Source organism: Notothenia rossii (genome assembly GCF_949606895.1).
Source record: "Notothenia rossii genome assembly, chromosome: 4".
Classification (NCBI taxonomy): Eukaryota; Metazoa; Chordata; class Actinopteri; order Perciformes; family Nototheniidae; genus Notothenia; species Notothenia rossii.
This window is the reverse complement of record NC_136902.1, coordinates 66999154-67027119: the sequence shown is the minus strand read 5'-3', so window position 1 is coordinate 67027119 and position 27966 is coordinate 66999154. Positions and strand designations below refer to the sequence as shown.

Genomic DNA, 27966 nt, shown 5'->3' with positions numbered 1-27966 from the left:
GGCCGCAATTTGGATAAGGCACACTCACACACGCTTACTTCGTGTAGAGTGTGCACGGAAAAGATCTGTGCGGAGACTCCGTCTGGAGCCTACCGCGCACCATGTTCCCAAGGTCCCTCAGGAGCATGGGAAAACATAAGTGCACAACGTCCCCCACACTCACACACGCTCCGTGTAGAGTGGGCATGGACAATAGTGAGGAAGGCTCTCCAAGCCTGCCTCCAGCCCTGTATGGGGTTGATTGCGCACCATGTCTCCCGAGTCCCTCAGGAGCATGGGAAAACACAAGTGCTTTACGTCCAGGGGGGGGGTCAGACACCTGCTGACCCACATCCACCCCCCCTCTCACCAGTCATGCGTTGCCTCGGCAAGAACAGATGACGAGAAGGAGCCAGACATGTCCAGGAGATAACATTTTATGAAGGAGCCTGGCGTAGACCAAGACGCCGCCGTGCATATATCTTCTACACTCACGCTGCTGAATAAGACACAGCCACAGCCCGTGTAAAATGTGCACGGACCCCAGTGGGGAGGGCTCTCCCCGCCCGTCTATAGGCATGTATAATGCACCCGCATAGCCATCCTGTTAGGCGCTTCTTGGAGAGAGCTTTTCCAGCCACACCATCCCCAAAGCACACAAACAGCTGTTCAGTGCGTCTAATGGCAGCCGTGCGCTCTACATAAAATGCTAGCGCACGCACTGGGCCGAGGAGGTGCAATTTAGCCTCCCTGGCCTCAATATGGGGTGGAAGATTAAAGCCACCTAACTGAATAGCCCTTGACCTGAACGAACTCCTTAGGCTTTTAGGAGTAAAGGAGGGGTTCGGTCTGGGTGTCGCCCCGCTACGGTCACCCCGGATCAAAAGGCAGCTTGGGAGCACCGACTAAAGCGCTCAGCTCGGACACTCTTTTGGCCGAAGTCAAGTCAAGTAGCAATGCTGTCTTCCATGACAGTGCTTTCAGGGAGGAGAGCTCCAGAGGCTCAACTGGTTCTGTGACCAGAGCCTCGAGCACCAACGGCAGATCCCACTGTGGGGTGGAGGCGTGCACTTGGCGCTGCCTCCTGACCCCCTGCAAAAACCGCGCCATGACCTGCCTCCAAATCCCTCATGGCAGGACGAAATGGCTGCTGCATACACCTTAATTGTGGAATGAGCCAGCCCCCTGTCCACCAGTATCTGTAAGTAGGTAAGAATAGAGCCCAGCGTGCATAACAGAGGCTCTAGACTCCTTCCTTTACACCATCGCCGGAATCCCGCCCACTTCGGCCTGTAAAAGGCTGTGGTGGATTCTGCTCTTGCTGCTTGGATAGTCTGAATAACGTTGTCAGACAGCCCCACCTGTCTCAGCCTGTCCCTCTCAGGAGCCAAGCCTGGAGAGGTTGGCCCAGAGTGGGTAATGCCCCTATTGCACCTGCTTCCTGAGACAGCGCTCCCCAGACCTGAGGAATGGCCCAGGGCTGGCCCACCATCATCTGTGTTACCCCCGCGTACCACGGCACCAGGCGGCGATCTGGGGCCACTAGGATGACTGGCAGCTGCTCTCGCCTCACCCTCTCCAGGATGGATGGGGGGGGGGGGGGGGGGGGGGGGGGGGGGGTAAAGTGCAGCGGTGGAAAGGCGTAAAGCAGCTTTCTTGGCCATTGCTTGTGTGCAAATGCGTCCACCCCCAAGGGCGGATTGTCCCACCAGGTCCACCTCTAATCTCCCGAACTGAGTCCAGACCTGCTTCACCACCTCCGGGTGAAGCCTCCACTCGTCTGGCAGGGGTCCGCCTCTTGACATGAGGTCGGCCCCCCGTTCTCCCGTCCCGGGATGTGCAGGGCCCTTAGAGACAACACAATCTGTGAAACCCACAACCACAGGTTCTCTGCTGCGGTCAACAAGGCTATTGAGTGGACTCCGCCCTGCCTGTTGATGTACGCCACTGTGGTGCGGTTGTCGCTCCTCACTAGCACATGTTTGCCCTGTATTAAGGGTTTGAAGTGCTGTAGGACCAGCATCACTGCTTGCAGCTCCAGGAGGTTGCTGTGCCGAGCCTCTGTCTGAGGCCAGCAACCACCTACAGCTCTCTCTAGGCACGTCCCCCCCCATCCTGTCACTGAAGCGTCTGTGAAGACTGTGATATAGGAGGTCACTTGCCCCAGTGGAGCTCCCCTCTGCAGATTCTCTGGGGACCCCCAGAATCGGAGGTTGCTCTCTACTGAGGGGGGGATGGTCACCAGATGTGGTTTGTGTCTTGAGATCTAAACGAAGGCCGGTAAACCACCTCTGCATGCGACGTGCATGCAGGAGTCTGAGTGGCACTACGGAGTGAGCAGCCGTCATGAGACCCAAAGTCTGCATGATGATCAAAGCTGTCACCGTCGCCCCCTGACGCAGCCTGCAGACTGCCCGCAGCAGGGATGACCGTCTGCTTTCTGTCAGGGTGGCATGTAGTCTGCCTGCATCGAGCATCACCCCCAGATATTCTACCTACTGGTGAGGTATGGGGGAGCTCTTCTTCCAATTGACCGCAACTCTTTTTCAACCCAACTTGGTTAGGTGTAGGATCAATTGGGCTGTGTGAAACATTGCCCATTCACTGGACCTGGCCATGACTATGAGGTCGTCCAGATAAAAGAACACCCTCATGCCATGGTCCCGCAGCGGGTAAAGCGCCGTAGCTGAACGTGCGTGGGGATAGGGAGTAGCCGAACGTCAGTCTGTTGTACTCGTAGGCTACCCCCTGGAAGGCAAAACGCAAATACTTTCTTTGTTTTGGAGCAATTTCGCCATGAAAGTAAGTGATCTTCAGGTCAATGGTTGTAAACCAATCGCGGCATTATGTTTCTTCATAATGCCGTCTCTTTGAAACGGGCATTATGTGGAAATGTGTAATGTGGAGAGAGGTGACTCTTACTCTGGGATAAATGCAATCGTTTTTACTGAATGCATCTTACACACACATATCACTCTAGAACAGAGTTGCACAACGTAACCCACTGTTCTTCTGCGGAGGTCCCTGAACGCACCGCGGCCACTCTCACGGGGGCCGCGCCTCATAATGGGTGTCCACTTAACATCGTATGAAAATGGCCTTGCCGATCTCAACGAGGCATTATGGGGAAATGTGGAATGGGGAAAGAGATAACTCTTACTCTGGGATAAATGCAATCGTTTTTACTGAATGCATTTTACACACACATATCACTCTAGAACTAGAGTTACACTACGTAACCCACTGTTCTTCTGCTGGAGTCCCTGAACACACCGTGGCCACTCTCACGGGGGCCGCGCCTCATAATGGGTGTCCACTTAACATCGTATGAAAGCGGCCTTGCCGATCTCAACGAGACATTATGGGAAAATGTGGAATTGTGGAGAGAGATGACTCTTACTCTGGGATAAATGCCATCGTTTTTACTAAATGCATTTTTCACACACACATCACTCTAGAACTAGGGTTACAATACGTAACCCACCGTTCTTGCAACAGGGCCTCTTTTCGACTTCCTGTTGAAAGGAAACCTATCTCCTCCCAGGATGATAGATTTGACTCTCTATTGCCCCTGAATGGAGGAGGGAAGCTGCAAAGCTGGAGTGAGCAACCCAGTCTCAGCGTCCTGTCCCTCTACTCTGTCAGTACACAGCTTTTGTGGGGTTTCCATTCCCCACAAAACTGTGTTCAGGGGACATGCCAGCAGCTATGGAGCCAAAGCTAAGAAGCTGTAGTATTCTCTGGTGGCCTACTCCGCTGCCAAACCTTCCATAAAAAAGGGAGTTTTGGCATGGGGGCTGACAAAGAAAAGGGCAGATTTTCTACTGAGGTCCTTGAACGCACCGCGGCACGCTCCCGTGGGGCCGCGGCTCTGTCCTAATGCCGTCTCTTTGAAACGGACATTATGGTGAAAAGTGGAAATGTGGAGAGAGATGACTCTTACTATGGGATAAATGCAATCGTTTTCCCTGAATGCATTTCTCACACACACATCACTCTCTCTTGAAACCGCAGTGTTTTGACAGCACTTCGGTTTATTCCACTCACGTGCACGCGCCCACCTGCTGGCTCCTATACTGGAGTTTACAAAGGGGGCGGGGAGTGTGGGACAGCGTTCTTTCCTCTGGGGATGAGCAAGAAGCAGCCACGCTGCGACTACTCCTCACCCACGTGACCAAGGAGATCGATCCAAAGAGCCCTTCCGTAAACACGGGGGGCTCCCAGTCCGGGAGATCAACACGGTCCTTTTGGAAAGTGCGGCGTGATCCCTCACCGGGATATCACACGGCAGACAACGGCGGCAGCCACGATCAAGCTACAAATAATCGCTCTGATATGGTGAGGTGGGGGCATCTTCAGCAATGAGCGAGATGCCCAACACACCCTTGTTTATTTGCAGTCGCCCTGTCATGCGGTAGAGTGGCAGAGCTCTTTTCAGCTCCCTGCCCAGCCTGCTGCCTACTGGGAGCATCTGCGCTCCGCCGCCATGGTCATCACCGGGCGGTGGACCTCCATGTACCGGACCCGGAAGTGCCCGACAACGGCAAAAGGAGCCATCCGCCCCGCTGGAATGGCGAACGTGAATGGCACGGCCTCGGCCGTATCCTGGTCCCCCAAACACTCTAATCAGAGGTGGTGGAGATCGGCGCCCGCGATCAAACCAGGGCAGGTGGGGCATGGCCGAGCTTCCAGTAATGGTGAGTCAATTTTTCGTTTCTTCTAATCTTCTTTCGTTTAACTCTTTGGTTGTCAGCTCGTCTGAAGAGAAAAAACGATAGTGGGCGGCGGGTGTAGCCGCCTTTATATACTGTGGGCCTGCGCGTGCATTCAGGTAGGCTCGCCCCGATTGGCCGGCTACGTTTACGTAAACTCAGTAGGTGAAAGAACGCACAGCATGATAGAGAGTAGTACCCATAGAGTCCAGTAGAGGGCGGAGCCTGTGTGAAATATAGCACCGTTGGTGTGAATGAGGTATTACTGCCCTGCTGTAAATTCATCAGGGCCAGTTATAACTCAATGAGAGAGTAATGTCAAATGACAGTACAATTGACCAATCATATCTTCCCTCTAAATGGGTGGGCTTTATTTTCGCAGACTTTATGACAAGTTCCGCCCGCTGTGAGGTTTATACATGTGTATAAAGTGGTGCAGTGACGCATCTTAAAACCCGGAAGTAAGCTGCGCTCGGTTTCCCTCAACAAAAAAGCAATGGGATTTCTCCATAGGATTTTGGAAAATAGCTGGAAATAAGGTCTGTGTAACGAACCTGTTAGATAAATGCACGTTTTGTTCAGCCGGATAATATCCACATGTCTACCCTACGTTTATAATTTTTTTATCATAAATCTAATCGATAGATTTATGATCGATAGATTTATGATTAGCATAAGTTCGTTCATGATGGCTCACTTCAGTGATGACATCGTTGTGAAATTATTAACTGAGTCATTTTCAAGATTGAGTTACAATGATAAACTGGAGTGGCATAAAAGTCACGGCTCGCCACTGTAATTAAGTTATTATATGTATTGCTTTTCAGAAATTACTGTCCAACTATAGTCTTCTCAGAAGCAAATAATATAGAACTTACATACTTTTGGGATACTATCATCAATAAGTTATTATCATCAATCCAATATTGTTATAAATGATTAAATCTGCTATAAGCTACTCATGCTACACACCACATTTAAAGCGAACAAGTGCAGTTGCTATTTGTCATGGATTAGGTTTGCTGTTACACTGAACTAGTTGCTCACTGCTTACTGATATCTAGTGGTCTACAGCAAGTGCAATACATCTAGCTTTAGCCACTTCCAAACTTGGTTAAAGTTTTCCAAATCAATTGCGAGCATTAATATCAATGACATTAGTTTATCAATGGATTGAGTCCTGGACTTCGAGGCGTGGCTGAACCTGTCACTGTGGTCCTGCCTGACTCTCATCATACCACTTCCCTGATGGCTCCCACAGGATTGTTGACATCCTCGTTGATTAATTTTCTTATTATAGACACATGCATTTCCAAACATTTGGTCTGCCTATGTTGTAAAATGTATTATCTCTTCGATTTACACACGGCATCTATTGCACGTCTGTCCGTCCTTGGAGAGGGATCCCTCCTCTGTTGCTCTCCCTGAGGTTTCTCCCATTGTCCCCTTTAAACTGAGGGGTTTTTCTCTGGAAGTTTTTCCTTGTTCAATGTGAGGGTCTAAGCTAAGGACAGAGGGTGTCATTTTTTCATACTGATATTCTGCACAAACTGTGCTGTTGTATTTGTTGTAAAGTGTCTTTATTGCAAAGTATTTTTACTGTATGTACAGCACTTTGGCTCGACCAAAAATCGTTTTAAAAATGTGCTATATAAACAAAACTTGATTTGACAGCCCCAAAAATGAAATTTTTACTTACGAGATACATCATATCCACTGAGCCCTGGGCCTCTCCAACTACTGTGTATTGAATAAAGATTTCTTCTTCTTTTTCACAGGGAAGTGGTTTATCCTTCTTCTTCACCTCCAGGAAGCTGACTGTTTTAGTATCAGGAGAAGAGACTTGGGCCAATGAAACTGTGTGATGTCCAGCCTCATAGTATGGCGTTCTATGATGGTGGTGGACCAATGCTGGTGTCAAGCTTAGCTAGATAACAGAAAAGAACAATGTAAATATTGTTAAAGACCAATGTAAATATTGGTCTTTACCTTAACCAATATTGGTTAAGGTAAAGAAAGTCAACACTTCTACATGTAATATGGCCACCTTGGTCAATTGTATTATATCGGGAAACATTTTAGGTTTCAGCTTTTCTTTTATACATCTTTATTGTTGGTTATTAAGTGTTATGATGTGAATTATAATTGTGGGAAGCTTGATTATTTCCTTCTTACCTGGATACGGATGTTCCCATTTACGTTAACTGTGCTGAATGAGAAAGGGGCAACACCATTGCTGTCAGTAGTGAGATTCTGTATCAAACGTGCTGACCACCTTTCAACCATAAACAGGTAGACCGGCATGTCAGCAATTGGTGTATTGTTGTAATAAACTGCTTTAACCTGTGGAGACAAAGTGGTTTTTACTGAGAATTTTTTTCAGTATATACAGTACAGTGCCATTCAGTTGCATGACACTAAAGAAGTGAAGACAAGATGCACTTACTTTTCCCTCCACAACTGATCCTTGGTCATAAATCTTGGGTGTGTCAGTGAAGGACAGCTTTCCAACAACATATGAAATATCCATACGCTTCTCTTGTTGGTGTGAAATACCTGTAGAAGGATGCTCCATATTAAGAAAATCACATCTTCCGTATGTCATATTCCAGATTAAATCACTTTTTAAAATATATATAAATATATATCAAATGTATAGAAATATATTTTGAAGCAAAATACAAATATATATAAAAATACTTGCCCGTGCCCTCCTCTTCCATCTGAGCAGTGAGTTTCAACTTATCTAGCAGAAACTTTTGGGCAACTTTTGTGAAGGTTGACATTGGGAAGATAAAAGTGGCACAGCCTTTCTTGTCCGTCTAGAAAGCACAATAAGATAGATCAATAACAATGAAATAAATTGAAAAGGGAAGAAATGGCCATCAGAAAAGACCTATTCTTCAGGAGAGCAGAGTGTCGCTACAAAAACTGTACCTGCTTTGTCTCCTTGTAGCATGGAGCATATATTCCCTCTGGATTGTCAAGGGTGAATATAACAAATTGTTTAAAAGGCCTGCACATCTCTACGTTAACACTGCCTGGCACCGGCTGTCCATATGTATACCTTATTGGAAAGACAAAGAAGAAAAGGGTTGTTAAAACTCAGTACACCGGACTTTAATGTAATGTTTAATGAAATTAGCAAAGAGCTTTAACTTACGTTGCACAAACTTTAGCTTTGATTTCTTCCTGATCAATACTTACTTTGTCAGATGCAGTTATTTTAACATCAAATTTAGGCAAAACTGTGGACAAAATATGATCATTAGCATTCTTGCCTCATTATTAATATTATTAATGTATTGTAATGGATGGCTTAAAACAATACCTTACCATATTTCTCCACTTTGAAGCTGTGATATACTTTATTAAACCCGGTCGACACACTAACTTTGTAGGATCCTTCACGAGCCTCGGAGTTCAAGGCAAAAGAAAGCTGCAATATACTATCGGATGTTTCATTCAGCCACTGTCCAATCCTGTTCCTGTTAGCGTCCTATTAAATAAATAAAGTAGATGAAAAGAACTTGACGAAAGTAGGATGTAGGGTGCAGAGCAAATAAAAGAAAAAATCTACTTCAAATGAAATCCATTAAAAGGCAGTACAGAAATAGCTCGGTTTTTTTGTCATACTAAATCTTCGTGATATTTTAAGGATAAGGGACAAATAAGAAGAAAAATTGCGGCCTTTATTTTAGATTGTTCTAAGTTGTTAATTAGTTTTTGTTTGTCACAATTTATCAGAATTTAATTATGTCATTCCTAAGAGCTTGGGCGGTACACTCAAATATTGATGTCATAGACAGCTTAGTGCACATGCTCATTTTCTAAACGGGAATAAGTAAAACTGGACCAAATTACTTTCAGGTATTCTGACCCAACTTAACCAAATATAATAATAGTTTAAAATGTTTATATTATTTCATGTATTTTTTATGTACATCATTGTAGTCTTACCTCAATTCCGATGATATTATACTGCAAAAGAAAAAATAATTGTTAAGGGACCAGCTTTGTTGTATTGTTTTCATCATACAGGGTCCAAAAGAAAGTCAGTTTATAGGAGAATACCTGCACGTCATTGTAACCTCAGACTTTAGCTTTTATGTTCAATATGTGTGACAGACATACTGTTGCTCAGAGTATGTAATTCTGATTTACAGTTTTAAGAAAAAGTGATAAACAGTTCAATTTTATCTCAACATTAGTTCCACTGTCTTATTAAAGGATATACGTGCTATAAACGTTTCAAAATGAGGCACAAATTGAAACGCGAAGCATTATTAAACATAATCACTAAAAACGTAATTTGGGAATGACATTTCAGGAGGGACTTTTCTAACACTCACCATCTGATTGGCAGGTCTCATCTTGGTATCCAGTGAGATGACTCTGAATTTCACTGATAAAAAGCAGACAGATTACAAGAAGCTTTTACAGCTCTCCTACAACAGTATTAAAAGGCCATATTATGCTTTGTAGAGTTGTCCCTCTCCTATAGTATGTAACAGGGGTTCCCTCAAGAGGGAGTTTTTTCTTCCACACACTCCTCTGCCTGAAACGCCTCAATTGTACTCATTTTTCTTTCTTCTGAACATAATGATGTCACTATGTACCACTTTTTTGTTCACAACACTTTGAAATCTGTTCAAGTGTGTTAACGGTTACAAGCTGCATATTAGAGCTGCTATAAACTTTAGCTTTGCTATCTAGCAAGGGGAATGAGCTCCTTCTGAGCATTTTAGACAGAGGGTAAAAGAGGTGCTGAAGCACAGGCGGTATGAGAAATATAAAAACCTTTTTGAACAATAAAGTATGAAGACATGTCACATTATAAGCACAAAATACAATACATCTGGAAATTAGCATTATATTTAAGCAATAGCTCACGACAGGCCGTGGTATATGCTCATTATATCACAGCTAAGGGGCGTGGTTCGGCCCGACGGTAAAACGGTTACCAAGTGTGGCAATATGAAAGAAAAATACACACTCTAATTTAAATAGTTTTTATTAGTAAATAATGATGTTCAAAATAAAATAGTCCCTCCGTTGCCTTCTGCACGAAACATAGTGCGAGGTGATTGCTATGCAACAACACTAACAGCTAGCAAACATATTACAGAGAGCGTTGATCCATTATTTGGCTATTTATTTACATTCATTTGTATGTTGCCATTTATTGTGCACCCACTGAAAAACTGTCCAGCATCAGTAGCATGGCTTACGTGGTTACTTGTTGAGGTTGTTCTAGGCTGTTGCTTGGCGTGGCGAGAATATTGCTCCACTTTCTCCGGTCCCTGAGATTCGGCTTCCAGTAGCTCTGGAGAGAGCTTTCGCACCTGTGGCCACTAACGGTCATAATTTCTCTGCTTTGTTTCAAGACCTGCATCAGAAAGCTTTTGAATGGTGGTACTTTTCCAGTTGGTCTACTCTACCTGCTCTTCACGTAGCTCTGCATGTCGTCGTTTAGGTGCTTTTTTTTCTGGAGATAGTTACTGCTCAATTCACTCCTCCGTAGTAAGGCCACCTCGGAGGTCGAAGTTCATCTTAAATGTTTCCATCTTATGCTTTGTAAGTTTGTTTCGTAACGGAAGAAATGTAAATATAAATATATTTATAAAACTGACAGGCCAAATCAAGCAATTGGTCGATAGCGTTTTTGCGGACCTCTTTGATTACAGATTTGAAAAGATCGTTGCTTGCTTTAAAATAAGCAAAATTCATTATGTCAAACCTTGGAAAGTATCTAGATATCCCTGCCCTAATGCCAAAGGAACTGCACACTGAATATGTTTTGCCGTTTGATGTCTATGTCTGGACCGCTGCGTAAAAAGGAGGGTTTCTGCCCCATTACTTCTCCGCTGCTTTCTTGTTCCAGTATGCTGTTTTTCTCAGACGCGGAGGGATACTGACTTGTTGTGAAAAGTAACTTACAATTCTACCCGTGGTATACGCTCAGTATATCACGGCTAAGAACCAATCAGATTGCTTGATTTGACTTGTCCGTTTTATAAGTCCTATTGAACATCAGGGTGAAAACTGATTTTCAGTCAACTCAGAAATCATATAATTTTCTATCAAACGTACAACTTTACGTTATTTCATGTGTCTAATATAAGGATTGGAAAATGTCTAATATCCCAAGAAGTAAAGCTCAGCGTGCATAGCTTCTGGCATCCATCCGGTAATGATAGATCTCAATAAAGTGGTAGTGGATCCGAAGTACAAAGCTGGTGATGAAATAAACAACTAATTTAGCTCACACGTTTTTTGTTTTTATAAATAGGCCTACAGTAAACGTGTTTTATTACTATAATATCCAAGTGTGGGGACATTTATGCTTAAACTTGCTTGAAAATTACAATTTAAAAAGTGAATGCAGGATTTGATATGTTTTACGAGACATAAGGGCAGGAATTCAGAGGGAAAGGAGCAATTTTGAGCTCTGCTCTTAAAAACGGCTTTTTTTAAGGTCATACGTCAAACGCGTCATATTACATCACGCAGGGGACACATCTCCGCCTCTGACCGCGGGTATAGTAGAGTTGCGTTGAGTAGAGCGGTTGTGTTTTAAGGAGCTGGTATTTTTCGGTAGTTTTACATTGTATTTCACCATTTGTAATCATGGTGCAGTATTGTGTTTGTGCAGGTTGCACAAATACCAGCCTGTCAGGACATCGAGTCCACAGTAAAAAGGACCGGAGCTAGCGTTCGTCTCTCTCTTGTGTGTGCGTGGTGGCTGTCACTCCTGGCTCCCGGCTCAACCTCCACTCACCTTCTTCTTCTTCTTCTTCTTCTTCTCTTTAATGGCGAATCGCTTCCACTTGGAGCATATATCGCCACCTACTGTTTAGTTATTAAATGTTCATACTAAATCCTTGTCCTCAGACCAGTGCTTTTGAGGAATTTGAAGATCAGCTTGTTTGCTTCATTTCTTGATTTACTTTCAAATATTGCCTTGAAATCCATGTCCTTGATGTTGAGTTGTTCCAGTGCAGTTTTCAGAATGAATCTTTGTCTGTTATAGTCCGGGCAGCTACAAAATACATGATGTATTGTCTCTGGTTGTTGGCAACCATCACAATTGCCATTTGGATGTTTTCCAATCAGATGCAGTGATGAGTTTAATCCAGAGTGTCCCAATTTTATCCTGCTGTTGATGCTCTGCTCTCTTCTACTACTCCCCCAAGTGCTTCCTGTTCCTACTTCCCTTTGTATCTGATATAAATGTCTTCCTTTGGTGTTACTGTCCCATAGTTTTTGCCATTGTTGCTTGATAACCACTTTAGTAAAAGATTTGACTTCTGCTCTACTGATGGGTACCATAATATCAATCTGGTTTGCTTTCAAACCACATTTTGCCAGTTGATCCACTACTTCATTCCCTCTAATGCCCACATGCACTGGAACCCACACAAATTGAACAACAATTCCCAGATGAACTAACCTAAACATGCTTTGTAAAATTTCATGTAAAATATCCTGACGACATTCTGAAGAGAAGTTGTTTATACTCTCCAGAGCTGCACTGGAGTCAGAGCAAATGACCACTCGCATTGGCTGTATTTCCTCTACCCACTGAAGTGCTAGAGAGATAGCCATCATCTCTACTGTATATACTGCAATGTGATCACTTGTACGCTTTCCCACTTTGACTTTTAACTCAGGAACATAAAATGCACAACTCGTTAGACCATTTTCTGGATTTTTGGATCCATCAGTAAATATTTTTATAAAGTGCCCATATTGTTCATGTAGAACAGTGTTCACATAAGCCTGTACATTTAATTTGTTTTTCATTGAATGTACCCGTTTCAATAGTGATAAATCTACTATAGGTTGAGGTAGCAACCATGGTGGAACAGCTGATAACAACACCGTCGGACTAATATTCCATTCCTTAACTTTGAATTCCTTACATATTTCCGAAACACAAAAACAAAAACTTTCTTTTTTTATTTTGTTACTTTCCCAACTTGTTTGTACAGTTTGTTTAGTAGGGTGAGTATCTTTATGACCCTGTAGATTTGCCCAGTAATGAACAATTAACTGCTTTCTCCTCAAAGAAATAGGTACTTCTCCGACCTCTACCTGAAGTGCCGACACTGGTGTAGATCTTACTGCCCCACAGCATATCCTTAGTGCTTGTGCCTGGACTCTATCTAATTTTTGAAGAGAAGAGTATGCAGCTGACCCATACACTATTAGTCCGTATTCTATGGCTGATCTAATTAAGGCCGTGTATACGTTCCTCAAAGCAGCTTTATCAGCCCCCCACTTAGTGCCTGCCAAGCACCTCATAACATTTAAAACCCTTTTACATTTATCTACGACTTTATCAATATGAGTACTCCATGTGACTCTCTCGTCCAACCATATTCCCAGAAATGTAAATGTCTTCACTTTCTTTAGATCTTGTCCATAAAGTTTTAACCTAACCTCCTCACCTATCCTTTTCCTCGTAAAAAATAAAGTTTCAGTTTTTTCCACCGACAATCTAAACCCCCATGTCAGAGACCAGCTTTCAATTTCCCTAATGGCTTCCTGAATCTTAGCTACAATATATTTTACATTTCTGCCCCTTTTCCAAATAGCTCCATCATCTGCAAAAAGTGACTTACCAATATCAGATCCTACTTGTGTATATATATCATTGATCATGATAGAAGATAAAAGAGGACTGATGACACTCCCCTGCGGGGTTCCATTTTCAACTTCATGCCTTCGAGAATATGACTTGCCAACTCGGACTCTGATGGCACGGCCAAACAAAAAATCCCTAATCCAATTATATACATTACCTCCCAGACCCATAATGTCCAGTTTTATTAATAATCCTTCCTTCCACATCATATCGTAAGCTTTTTCCACATCAAAGAATACAGCTACAACACACTCCTTGTTCGCTTGGGCTTTCCTGACTTCAGACTCCAGGCACAGCAGTGGATCTAAAGTACTCCGCCCTCTTCTAAACCCACTCTGATAAGGAGTCATTAGTTCATTTTTCTCAATGTAGTATGTTAGCCTTTCTGTTATCATTCTTTCCATAACTTTACACAAGTGTGATGTCAGAGCTATAGGTCTATAACTGCCTGGACTGGTTGGATCTTTCCCAGGTTTCCTAATAGGAATAATGACTGACTCTTTCCATATTATTGGCAGCTTCCCTTTCTCCCAGATCTTATTGTACATCTCCAGCAGCTTTCCTAATGCAAAATCACTTAATTTGGTCAACATTATATAACATACATTATCTTTCCCAGGAGCAGTCATTTTACACTTACTTAATCCTCTTCTCAACTCTTGAATAGAGAAAGGTATATTTACAACACTCTGCGACGAATGTCTTTCTTCATATTCATTAGGATGTTCATCTAACACTTCCTGCCTCCTGATCTTACCTTCTTCTGTCAAATTTTCCGAAGAATGAACTTTAACAAAATTTTCAGCTAGAATTTCTGCCTTCTCCAAAGCACCAGTGGCAACTTCCCCTCCAATCTCTAATACTGGCAGGTTACTCTGATGTCTTATTCCCCTCATCTTCTTAATCATTCCCCATACTTTATCTAATGGTGTAGTTCTCCCAATACTTGAACAGAATCGTCTCCAACACTCACTTTTTGCTCTTTTAACAATGTTCCTTACCTGAGCCTGTGCCTTTTTATATTCTAATAAATTATGTAATGAATGTGTCTTTCTTAGCTTTCCAAACAGCCTGATTTTGTTTCGGATTGCATCATTACAGTCTTTGTTCCACCACGGTACCATCTTAACACATTTACCAAGTTTCCCAGTTTTATTCCCAATAGTTTGATTAGCGCTTTTAATTATATTTGAAGTAAATTGCTCATTTATTTCATCAATACTTTCTGCCATATCAATCTGATCCAATTCATTATCGCACAATTTAGCAAACATCTCCCAATTTGCTTTAGAAAAAGTCCATCTCATGATACCGTCTAGCTCAACCACATGATTTATATCAAACTTGATTATAATTGGAAGATGATCACTCCCAATACTGTTATTTGTCATTACTTCCCAACTGCTACCAGAAGCTAATTCACTTGTTACAAGAGTTAGGTCGATCGCAGACTCTGTTCCATCTCTAAAATTGATCCTTGTACCTTGCCCATTATTTAAACAAACTAATTCCTTTGCCTCCATTAAATCCTCCACCACCTGTCCGTTGTAATCTGTTGATCTCCCTCCCCACATTGTATTATGTGCATTAAAATCACCACACCATATTATTTCATTTCCTTGGCAAAGACTGTCTAATTCCTCTATTCTGAGTTTATTACATGGATTATAAAAATTCAGGACACTAATTTTCCTTTTATTAATCCAAACTTCTACACCCACTATTTCTAAATCATGTCTGTTCTTAAAAGTTAGCTTACTATAAGACATGCCTTCTCTGATAAAGATTGCACATCCCCCTCCCTGGCCATCATTTCTATCTTGTCTTATAGCAGTATATCCCCCAATTATGAAGTCCAAATGAGTCTTCAGCCATGTTTCTTGAATACAAATAACGTCTGGTTTTTCTTTTAACTGATATATATATAGGTCTTGAATTCTTGTCCATTTGCAATAAGGCTTCTAGCATTCCATTGCAGAATGAGAAAAACCATTCATCTACTCAATCTGTGAATCATCATTGTTGGTGGCTAGCATTTCATGTATCATTTCAACGGTTATATCCTTTATCCCCAAAAATTCACCTGCTGCCTCCACTATTGTTTTCAGTCTTGACCTCTTTTTTGTCTGTTGTAACGCAACATTCACCACTTTTCCAATAAAGGCCACAAACTTGTACTTATTAACAATCAATGCATCCTCTCCTATCACACACTTATGTGAACACTTTGTGGGGCTTTCCTTTGCCTGTGGGAGTTTGGGAAAATCTTTTGAAGAGAAAATACTTGATGCTACTTGGGATTTCCTAGCTATGTTTAGTGAAACCTTTTCTGTTGCTTCAGCATATGAGACTTTATTTTGCACTTTGTATCTCTGCACCTCCTTGGCCTTTTTCTGCACTTCACAGCCCTGATACGCAGCACTATGTTCCCCACCACAGTTACAACATTTCACCTTAGCACCTGCAGTACAACTACCATATTCATGTTCCCCCGCACATGTTGGACACCTGGGCTTAGTTGCTTTGCACTTGTCTGCCACATGCCCAAACCTTTGGCACTTAAAGCACCGCAGAGGTTTAGGGATGAATTATCTTACTGGAAAGCTCATGCAACCGATCATTATCTTCTGTTGCATTGTTTCTTCAAACTGAAGAAGAACAGACAAACTATCCACTATCTTACCTTGATACCTAGTAGGAAGACGCTTTACTACAGTCACTTTCCCCCCTTTAATTTCCTTCTTGAGTTCTTCTATGCCTATTTCTGTGGGAACTCCACTGATAACTCCAAGTATTTTCCGATTTGCTCCAGGAACATGGCATTTAATTCGAACTTCATTCAGGGTCTTCATTTTCAGTAACTTTTCCTGTTGTCTTGCATTAATCAACTCAACCAACATCCGTCCTTTGCTCAGAAATCTTGCTTGTTTTATCGATCCAATTTCTTTGTGAATTGCTTTAGTCAGGGCCACTGGATGTAGCTTAGCTGCGGATTGCTCACCAAACTCCACAATCACTTTCCACTCTTCATTCTCAATCCTTTTCTTTACTTTCTTCAATTCATTCTGTGAATCAGATTCACTAAGACTGTCACTTGACATGTCTATCTTCTTTCTTGAAGTCTTTTTCCTTACTTCATTCCATCCTCCTTCAGATGCACTTTCCATATCCTCCTCTCCAGGACTCAAAGAAGCCATTCCACCAGCTGCTCTCAATCTCGCACTCACTTCAACGTTCACTCCTATCTCCGTCTACTCAGTCTCAGCACGTGTGTCCGCTCTGGTCAGGCCACTCGAATCAAAGACCTCGCTCTCGAGCAGGATCTACAGCTTCTTCTTCTTCTTCTTCTTTAGTGTTTATTGGCGGTTGGCAAACCAAATTTTAGGTGCATTACCGCCACCAACTGGACTGGAGTATGGACAAGAGACTATGCAGAAAACAATAAACAAAATAAAACAAACAAAAATAAATAAAACCAAAACTCTAGATTATTTTAAATTTATCAATTTCTCTAAGAAACGTAATAAGCTCACAATACATATTGCCTGATGTTTTCCCTAACAGCCCTGATAGCGAAAAGTCAATGTATTTTGCTTTCTTCAGTGTTTGGAAAAGCACATTCCTCTGAATACTATATTTCCTGCAATGCAGCAAAACATGTTCAACCGTTTCTGGCTGGCTACAGTGTGTACACTTTCCGGTTGGATGCTTTCCTATTACCCTTAATGTATGATTGAGACCTGTGTGACCTATTCTCATCCGAGAAATGACATTTTCCTCCCTTCTTTTAAACCCCACCTTCCTTCCATCACCCACATACCTTTGAATGTTATAAAGATGTCTTCCTGTGTCACTAAGGTGCCAATGATCTTGCCATGTTGTTTGCGCATATATATGTATGAATGTTTTAACCTCCGCTTTGCTGAGCGGAACTTCAATGTCTATATTCGTAATTCTGAGTGTTTGTTTGGCCAGAATATCCCCCTGTTCATTACCCTCCACACGAACATGAGCAGGAACCCAGATGAAGCGAGTTGCTATTCCTTTGATTTGCATTTTATACAAAATTAGAAATATTTCATTTATTATGTCCATTCTAAATGAAGATCTGCCTGATCGTATACTCGATAAAGCTGAATAGCTGTCAGATGCAATTACAGTATTATGTATTCCTTTCTCCTCTATCCATTCCAATGCCAATACCAATGCCAACAACTCTGTGGTGTATACTGACACATGGTCTGTTACCCTTTTCTTTATATGTGAATTACTCACTGGGATATAAACTGCTGCCCCAGCACGCCCTGTCTCTGGATCTTTGGAGCCATCTGTAAATATGATTGTTGAGTCTGAGTGATATCTTGCAAAATAATTCTGGACTATGCGCCATACTGGTATTTCTTTCTTTTCCTTGAACTCTTTTTGTATATTGAGATCTACACTTGGCAATGGGAATAACCAGGGTGGAATGGATGTCATGTCCAAGAAACTTATTGTGAAAGTTTATTCTTTATGTTAGAGTTGTCATGTCCCTTTGTCTTGTGCTTTATGTCTATACCCTTAATTATTTCTTCCTCTCATTTCAGGCCTCCACGCTCCCCGCCCCTTTTCTGTCTCCTGCGTCCTTGATTATTTTCCCCGCCCTGATTGTTTCCAACTGTGTCCCCTTTACCTGTGTATATATTGTGTTAGCTCCCTCCTGTTAATTGTCAGTTCGTTGTCTCTCGAAGACCACGTATCGGCTTACCTCACGGACCTTTTCACGGACCTTTCACGGACCTATGCTATAGATCGCATTATAGTTTTCCTCGAAAGAGTGGTTTTGTTTTCCTTGTTTTATTACTGTGCAAATTCCAGTAAAGTCTTTATTTTGAAACGCTATCTGAGTCTGAGTTTTGAGTCGTGCAATTGAGTTCATGCCTCAGTGTTCTCCCCTTGACAATGGATGAGATTGCAACTGTAGGGCAATACTGTATTTGATTCAATCCTATATTTGCCGCTTTAAATCACCAATCCATCTGAAACTTGTTAAATGTGACTCATTGTGCTCCCAGCAGTCTTTCAAAAATACTTTTCGCTGGATGACTATCACCATGCCCCTGAAGGTTTACCCAGTATGCCAACATTAACTTTACTCTTCTTATCCTTAAAGGCATTTCTCCCATTTCTACCTGTATTGCTGATACTGGAGATGTTTTAAAAGCTCCACTACAAATCCTCAGGGCCTGAGCTTGTAGGACATCCAGCTTTTTAAGGTTTGATTCTGCTGCTGCCATGAACGCTATACACCCATAATCGAATACAGGTCTCATGAGTGCCCAATATATGTTCAGTAGTGATGACCTACTCGCTCCCCACTCCTGTCCCACCAAACACCGAAGTACATTGTTGACCTTTTTACATTTACTTTGAACTTTTCCTATATGATTGCTCCACGTTAGCTTTCCATCAAACCCCTCCACTCACCTGCTACAATCAGCTGTGCACCTTCCCCGACTACACACCTGATTCCATCAAGCTATTTACAACGACATATCAACGGAGGCTCCACAACCTTTCTCCGCCAGATCTTCAAGTATCAGCCGTATCTCGCGTCTCTCCTCCGGGACACAGCACCGTAGTGTGGAGTTGCATTAGGTAACACGAGATACGGCTGATACTTGCGCATTAGTTTCTGTTATGGATCAGTATCAACCAGTGTTGAAAGTGTGCCAGTCCTACCCGGTCCTTAGTACCGGTAAGAGATTTCCAGGCGGTCCGGAGGACCGGGAAGAATTGATAGCTCCACCCGTGGAATTTATACTACGAAGGGCAGATATTTTGGTTTGGATTACTGGTCTGGTCGCGCGTGTGTGTGTGTGTGTGTGTGTGTGTGTGTGTGTGTGTGTGTGTGTGTGTGTGTGTGTGTGTGTGTGTGTGTGTGTGTGTGTGTGTGTGTGTGTGTGTGTGTGTGTGTGTGTGTGTGTGTGTGTGTGTGTGTGTGTGTGTGTGTGTGTGTGTGTGTGTATTTGTGCGTATTGTGTTTGTGTCCCGGGGAAAACACTAACGAGAAACACCGGCTGCTGTTATGCCTGCTGTGACCTCAAGTTACTCCGTTCTTCGCTTGTAATTATGCCGTTACAAGCTTCTAAGTTGTATTTATCATCTGAATTTGCCGAAACAAGTTTCATATTCTGAAAGCCAAGACTTTGTTTATTAAACAAAACACCCGAACCCCGAAAAACAATTTTTTTACGCAAATCCACGTTTATTTTGAAATGAGCCGTTGCGACTTCCGACTGATTTCGATAGAGCGGGTCACATATTAGCTTTTTCCCACTTGATCAGAATAGCGGGAGGAGAAAAGAATGGAGTGACTGAATGACAGCTAGAAAATTAGGATACGTGGTAATTAAAGCAAAAATGCAAACGACGACTCTTTAGATGTTTAAGAGAAAGGAGAGAGATGAAGAAACTCAGAATGTGCTTAAAATTTGAAAAACAACGCCCACAGATGACACAGGTGATGATGCTTATTTAGCCCAGAGAATGGACATGAACATGGCCATGATGAATATAATAAGTTAGCTAACTAGCAAACTGTATATCTCTATATGGGGTGCCCAACCAGTCGATCCCCAGTCGATCTCGAGATGTCTAAAAGTAGAACAACAATATTCAGTTTTATCGTTAATGTCCTACAACAGGGGTGGCCAAACTTTTTGGTTCAGGGGCCACAATGATGTATCAATGTGACAGCCGGGCCGGGGGGCATTGTTTGGTTCCGTCTTGATTCATGTCGGGCTGAGGGTTGTTTTAATCTCATTCTCCCGCGCGCGGGGTGACGTCCACGCGCAGCTGCGACGACCAGGGAGGAAGGGACTTTTCGCGGCGCGCGCGGCGTGTGGACAGTGGGGGATAACATAAATAAAAATTGGATCGTTGTATTTTAGACTTTAAGGCTTTTTAAGATCAGCGCGGGAACCCTGGCTCATTTATACCAATATTGGACGGGCCACATTAAACACATCAACGGGGCGCATGTGGCCCGCGGGCCGTAGTTTGGCCACCTCCAGGCCCGGTTCTACGGGGGTGCATAAGGGTCCCAGTTGAATGTTAAGCACCCTCACTTGAAAAAGAGAAGGGAGTGAAAAATATTACATATACAATAACAATAATAATAATAATAATAATAGTAGTAGTAGTAATATGAAGAAGAAGAAGAAGAATATAGTTGAAAATAAAATAAACTGTAATTGTGTTCAAATATTGTGGTCAAATAACTATAGTTAATAACCCCCCCCCGTCAACGATCGCCGCCGTCTTGGTTCAAAAAAGGTTGGGCACCCCTGCTCTATATAGTCAATGGCTATTTTACTCAGAACACAACATGTACACAGCATACTATTTTAACATTAAATATTTTGCTTTGATATCTTCTATTTTAATCTGCACATTGTGGCATACATTTTATTTTATTAGTATTTTAATTTATGTAACCAATATTCTGAAAATTCAAAGAAAGACAGAGACTTGTACATTTTTGACTGTCTGCTGAATTTAGTTATACATCTTTATTCTAATTTATAACAGTTGAGGCCCAGAGGGAGGAAGAGGAGACTCAGCCAGAAGAAGTGGCAGCAGGTCCCTCAGAAGCCACCATAGGTGATGCTAGCCCTACTGCATACCCTTCTATATGGAAAGAAGAACAATATGAACAGTTCAAACAGAAAAATGAATGGATGTATGCTCACAATGGAAGGCTAGGCTGTACCCCATGCCATGATGTGAAGGATCTGGGTGTCATGGCCTCCCGTGGTGTTAATATTGCTATTCAGTGGGCTGATGGAAAGATAATCCCAGCTGGTCCATCAAGGGATGTCCAGCTTTCATCACTGCGCAAAAAAATCCGTGAACACAAGAACTCTGCAGCACATAATGAAGCAGTCAAGATTATTCAGACAGCAAATAAAGATATTCTTCTGAACATGAACGCGAGTAGTCAGGAGTCTGTGTTTGAGTCTACTGCCAAGGTATTCATGACAACCTATTATGTGGCCAAGAACAACAAGCCTTTCACAGACTTTGAGATTCTGATTGACCTGCAGCATGCAAATTCTGCTGATTTGGGGCGTGTTTTGCATAGCAAAACTGTCTGTTGACATAATTGAGCATGTGTCATCACAGATGAAAAAGGAACTTCTAAAAAAGATAATAGAGACCAAAAGCAAAATCACAGTATTGGCTGATGAGTCAACCAGTGTTGGGCACAAATCAACACTAATTGTGTTCCTGAAGGCTAGTGTTGATGGAGACATGGAGCCCATTGCCTTTCCGTTGTACCTGGTTGAGCTGGATAGTATGTCTGCTCCTCATATCAAGGAACAGATTATGGGTTGCTTGCTTAAAAATGGCTTTACTGTTGAGGTGCTGAGAGAAATCCTCATTGGATTTTGCAGTGATGGGGCCAGTGTCATGCTGGGAGTGAAGTCAGGTGTTGGGAAGTTGCTCCAGGATGACTTCCCAGGCATCATACTATGGCACTGCCTTAATCACAGACTGGAGCTTGCTGTTGACCAGGCACTGGATGTGACAGGGGGAACAAAGGACTTCCAGGCATTCATGGACAGCCTATATTCATTATATAGCCAGTCACCAAAAAACATGCGGCAGCTGAGTGAATTTGCTCACAACCTGGACATCGCCCTCAGGAGGATTGGAAAAGTGTTCAGTGTTCGCTGGGTAGCTTCTTCATGGAGGGCAGTCTCTGCAGTTTGGTAGTCTTATCCAGTCTTGGCACAACATTTCCGTGAGGCATCAGAGGATGATACAAGGGACAGCAGAGAGAGGGCCAAATTCAAAGGTCTGCTTTCTAAGTTGTGCTGCATCAACTTCCTGAAAAGTCTTGCACTGATGGCAGATGTTCTGACTGAACTTAAGAACTTGTCAGAAATTCTTCAGAACAGGAAGACCACACTCCCAAAGGCCCATGACATCATGACGACGTATGTCAAACGCATAGAAAGTTTCAATCGCTACCCAGGACAACATGCAGTTGATGCCAGTCAGGCAGAGGAAGTGATGGAATTCAAGGGAGAGGATTTAAGAGTTGGCAGGTCTCCCATCATTGACTCTGCTCAGTTCATCCAAGCAGTGGCAGACAATATGAAAGAAAGACTCTTCACAACCACAGCAAACAGAGCACAGGCCAGTGTTGCAGCCAACCGAAAAGAGGCTTATAACAGCCTTATCAATCAAATGGCAGTCCTCAACCCTGACAACTGGGACCATGACAATCCTCGATTTGGAGATAATGAGGTGAGGGCTTTGTGTGATGTCCTACATGTGAACCAACAATAGGCCCATCTTGGATTCACAGAATACAAGGCCAGTGGAGGAAGAAACATTCCCAACAAAATGAAGAAGTTGCTCATGGCAGTGGCACTGTCTCCAAGCAATGCTGACTGTGAACGGGGGTTCAGCACAATGAATAACATCATAACTGAGTATAGGAGCAAACTTACAACAACAAATGCAGCAAATCTCCTCTTCATCAGCTCTGTGGGACCACCATGCAGACAGTGGGATCCACTGCCTTATGTGAAGACCTGGCTGGGCAAAGGAAGAAGAGCAGCCCACTCAACAAGCTGCATGGCTCGCCGGTACACAGAAGAGGAGAGCTACTTCAGCCCTCTGTGGAAAATGTGGGAAAGTGTGTAGTTTACCTCCCTCAACATGCCTTGCTAATGGTCTGTTAAGTTTTGACACAAGTTGTATGCACAATTGAAAATAAATAATTGACTATACATATTGTCAAGTGTTTCTAATTTCTACCCCATAAAGACATTACAAATTTGAAGTTTGTGTTCAGGGATGCATGAAGCTGGGGGCGGGAGGAGAACAATATGAACCAATGAAGGTCGGGGTAGCATTATAGTACCTGCAAGAAATTCAAACCACTTTCACCCCTGGTATCAACAGTCCTGCCAGTAACGTTACTATATTATCAATGCTACTTTAGTTATAGCCTGATATATGATAGCTAACTTTACAATGTTGTGATGTGACGTTAGCTAACATTCTGTAGCTAACGCCGGTCACTCACCAAGATAGCTGCCCAGTTCTCCACTGGTTCTCCTCACACCACAGCTAAATTTCTCTCCGATGGCCGTTATTTCTTCTAATCCTTGGCTGCTCCTGGTCTCTTGGACGCCTAGCAGGCTCATAATTATAAGGTTGTGTTCCGTCATATGCATTCGAATATTCATGTTCAACTTCTTCTGTGTCTTCTGTGTCGAAACTAGCATTGGGATCCATGTTTATTAATACGTTACACCGGCCGCTCTCCCCCTTGTGTCCCCCGTTTTACGTCACACGCGGGAGGTCACGTGCCGAGGCTTTTTTATGTGGAAGTGAACATTTCTTACAAAAACGACGCCAGATGTCACTGTAGTGTATATTTCTGTATATATTTTTGAAAATCTAGTGTATTCATCATTTTCCTACACATTTATTCACAGGTTTCTTTAACCTGGAAGTTGCTCTTTAACTGGTGCAGCAGGGAAACGCTTGTGTAATAAAAGCCACAACATAACATCACATGTTTTATATTTATGATAAACTTTTTTGTATGAGCTAATATCACTTTTAATATATGTTATGCAACAACATACAAATGTATCTCTTGATAGTAATCTATTGGGGTGACAGCAAGGAGCTTTATTTTTTAGAATTCTGAAACGTCGATATTGTAGTGCCGAGAGATAGGGAGTCAGAGGCGGTGCATCGAAGGTGCAAAGTTGTCTTTAATAGAGAGCTGCAAAGGACATGTTGTCGGGTCGCAGCCCGGGACGACAAGAGGAAGAGCCAGGAGGGCACACAATATATATAAGGAACACACAACAGGTCCGTGTGGAAACAAAACCCCAATTGTAGTTCCATGTGTGAATTATGAACCAGTGTATCAATACGTGGTCACCACACAAGCCCCCCCAGAATTCAAATATTGCAAAATAAATCCTCGCGTCCGTGGAGGAAGCACCACAGGGGCCGAGGAGGGCGGGGTCGCAATTGAGGACCGGGCCATGGAACGGGCCGACGAAAGGAGGCCGCATGAGAGGGTAGGGACCCTAACGAGGGCGAGGGCACCCCCACCGGGGGCGGGCCGGAACGGGCCGTTGCAAGGGGGGCTGCAGTAGGTGTCGTGGCGAACCCAGCAGGAAAAAGCGCTGCCCGGCCGCAGGCGAAGGCACGGCGGCGGCGGGCATGAAACCTCCGGAAGGACGGAGCGGAATCCCAGGAAGGCAGGAGCAGTCACCCCGGGAGGAAGGAGCCGTGGACAGGGGAGAAGCCAGACGGAGCGCCGTCCGAAGCTGCCGTTGAGGCCAACCGTGAGCCGCGGTAAGAGGAGAGGCCAGGCAGGGTCCCGGAGCGCGCCACCCACGGGCCAATGAAGGCATGGGCGACGTCCGAAACCGCCGAGGCGAGACGGGGTCCAGAAGCGTGCCACCCAGGCGCCGATGAGAGCGCGGGTGGCGTCAGAAGCCGCCGTCGAGGTGATGAAACGGCGAGAGGGTCCACACGAGGCCGACCAGACATGGTCGAACCTCCTCTCAGGCACCAGAAAAAGCTCAAAAAGGGCCGTACTGTCCACAGTCCAAAAAAGGTAGGTGAAATCGTGAGAGGATCCACACGAGGCCGACCAGACATGGTCGAACCTCCTCTCAGGCACCAGGGGGAAAAAAAAAACTCAAAAGGTCGATAGCCGTTAGCAGCTAGCCGTTAGCCGCTAGCTGGCAGCCGTCGGTAGCCGCTAGCCGTAGCCGTTAGCTAACGAGGTTAGCTGCTAGTCGTCGAAGGCTAGCGCAGCCTGGACGTGCAGCCGCACGAGCAGAAGAAAACAGCCCCAGGAGGTAGCAATCGGGTTCATCCCTACCCAGCGGGTCGTGCATCGTCTCCCTGTTGGTTGGAAGACCGATGCGGGAATGGCGAGCAACGTCCCCAGCCATTCTGCGAGGCGTGCACCGAGCCTCAATCCGCGTGCCGGTGGCAGCAACGGACGATTCCAAAAATCCCCGGCATTTCGAGAAAGAAACCTGAGTTTCCTTTGCCGTGTTCGGGTCCGTCTCGGAAACTTCTGCGAGACTTATATGTCAGGGTCACCAATGTAGTGCCGAGAGATAGGGAGTCAGAGGCGGTGCATCGAAGGTGCAAAGTTGTCTTTAATAGAGAGCTGCAAAGGACATGTTGTCGGGTCGCAGCCCGGGACGACAAGAGGAAGAGCCAGGAGGGCACACAATATATATAAGGAACACACAACAGGTCCGTGTGGAAACAAAACCCCAATTGTAGTTCCATGTGTGAATTATGAACCAGTGTATCAATACGTGGTCACCACAATATATACAATATGATGCCATTATGCTAATGAATGTTCTACCCTGTACTGCATGCATTTGCTTTTAAACCCAGGTACTATCAGTGTTAAATATCATAGATCATCCTCTCTACGTTACCTGTTTGTCCAGGAAGGTAGATTGGTTTATCTGTTTGGATAAACGTCATTGGTTGATAGCTTCTGATCATGACTTTCCTGACTTCTTTTGAGTAAAATGTGTCGCCTCGCACTTCCACCTGGAACTTCTGCACCACTTCATTCTCCACGGAAGGAGTCTGTGACAGAAAATATTACAAAGACACTAAATGAGCCGTATCTCAATGAAAACATATTTTATTAGTATTTAACTCATCCTGGGGTGAAAAAGCACAACATTTGTACACATAAGGAGTTGCAGTTGCATTTAAAATCTGTGTGCAGGGCCGCCCCTCCCTACACGCAGATCACGCAGACTGCTTGGGGCCTCATCTCGCGGCGCACCACAGTTTCCTCCGCTGTGAGGCTCCGGCGAGTCCACAAGCGTGGTCCACTAGCAGCCCTCACCCCCCCCCCCCCCCCCCCTCACATGGGTGACGACTTGGGTACAGACCCGGGGGGCCTCATGACACAACTTTGCGTAGGGCCACAAGTCGGCCAGGGGCAGCCCTGTCTGTGTGTTTGTGTGTGTGTTGCTGGATGTGTGATGAAAGCATGTTAAGATTTTGCAACTTAAATGTTGCTGGAGAGCTGACCTTGAACTGAGTGCAGATATGGAAGTCTTCACTGGACGTCTGCTGGATGAGGGTTGTATTCGTCTCTTCCGACATCAGAGTGACGGTCATCATCAGAGTCTCGTTGTGCTGCAGGAGACTCACACAGAATTTGGTCTCAGCTCCAGCTTCAAGAACAGCAGGAATGGCTACCATGTACTGCCTACAACCACAGAAACACACACACACACACACACACACACACACACACACACACACACACACACACACACACACACACACACACACACACACACACACACACACACACACACACACACACACACACACACACACACACACACACACACACACACACACACACACACACACACACACACACACAGTAGATATCTCACTGATCCTGAAATGGATAAGCTCTCTAGACTTATGAAGAAAGTCTTTAACCAACACTCATTTTCGAATCAGACAGTACTTACGGTCCTGCCACTGCTGGACCCACACACATCCAACTCAAGAAGACACACAGTGTTCGCCCCCACATCTGAATCCCTGGATGACCCATGACTGACTGCAATGATCCTGAGTCAGCATCTGTTAAATATTGAAATTGCCCACCCACGCACACCTCCCCTCCACTCCCCCTCCCCCCCCCCCCCCCACACACACACACACACACACACACACACACACACACACACACACACACACACACACACACACACACACACACACACACACACACACACACACACCTCCCAAATACACACACATATCATGCAACGCTTTTATTTGATTATCCAGACATCCTATAAATCAATCATTTCTAGACTTCATGTTGCTCTACTTAGGGTGTAAGTCTGTCTGCAATTTCATGATCCGCCAATGTTAGAACTTAAATATAAAAATCAAGTTGTTGAATAGATTATGAAATGTTCTATAAAATCTAAGTTATTTCAACCAGTTACAATGCGGACTCTAAATGCATACACTGCTTTATTCAGTAAGTAGAAAACTAGAAAAATATAAGCTTTACAAATATCTTAGCATTATAAAGCTATTAAGTAAGATTTTAAAGATGTTCCTAATGTTTCACTTCATATATCATTTGAGGATAGGCACACTTTATGTATCCAGGAGGATTCGAGGACACTATGGCTGCTAATTTACTATTTCCGAAAATGAATCGGTCCTAAATTGCTAAAGTTGAGTTCTGCAACATTGCCCTTTACCCAGCGTGGGCTGTTTGGTTTTGTCATGCAAACAGCTTTCAAACTGATTACCATGGCCAACGTGGACCATTTTCCAGTAAGTAAACATTTGTGAACTGATGACACTAAATACTGTTCATAAGTTACAACAAAAAACTGCTATTGTTCAAATGTAAAACGTATCTAATTGGTTGATTGTTGTAATTGTTTCTTATTTACAACCATTTCTTATTGTTATAATTTTCCTCTACATGATCTTCAATGCTTTTCAAGTAAAAAGGTTGCATGTTGTGAATTAAACTAGAGCTGGAGCTGCCCAGGATTGCAG

At 43.8% G+C, this 27966-nt stretch overlaps 1 protein-coding gene across 3 annotated transcripts in view; it reads right to left on the bottom strand.

The window, feature by feature from the left end:
- Positions 1 to 27034, bottom strand: part of LOC307036118 (alpha-2-macroglobulin-like) — a 63447-nt gene extending 36413 nt beyond the window's left edge. For all 3 annotated transcript variants that reach the window (XM_079676139.1, XM_079676140.1, XM_079676141.1), the window contains exons 1-12: positions 26907 to 27034; positions 26449 to 26629; positions 25836 to 25992; positions 9044 to 9096; positions 8652 to 8672; positions 8028 to 8190; positions 7855 to 7939; positions 7629 to 7758; positions 7396 to 7513; positions 7138 to 7247; positions 6867 to 7034; positions 6391 to 6618 (exon numbers count right to left, since the gene is read on the bottom strand). In XM_079676139.1, the coding sequence (XP_079532265.1) occupies positions 6391 to 6618; positions 6867 to 7034; positions 7138 to 7247; positions 7396 to 7513; positions 7629 to 7758; positions 7855 to 7939; positions 8028 to 8190; positions 8652 to 8672; positions 9044 to 9096; positions 25836 to 25992; positions 26449 to 26629; positions 26907 to 26992 (1500 nt within the window). In that variant the 5' untranslated portion in view covers positions 26993 to 27034. The remainder of the gene's footprint in view (positions 1 to 6390; positions 6619 to 6866; positions 7035 to 7137; positions 7248 to 7395; positions 7514 to 7628; positions 7759 to 7854; positions 7940 to 8027; positions 8191 to 8651; positions 8673 to 9043; positions 9097 to 25835; positions 25993 to 26448; positions 26630 to 26906) is intronic.
- Between the last annotated feature and the right edge of the window lie 932 nt (positions 27035 to 27966).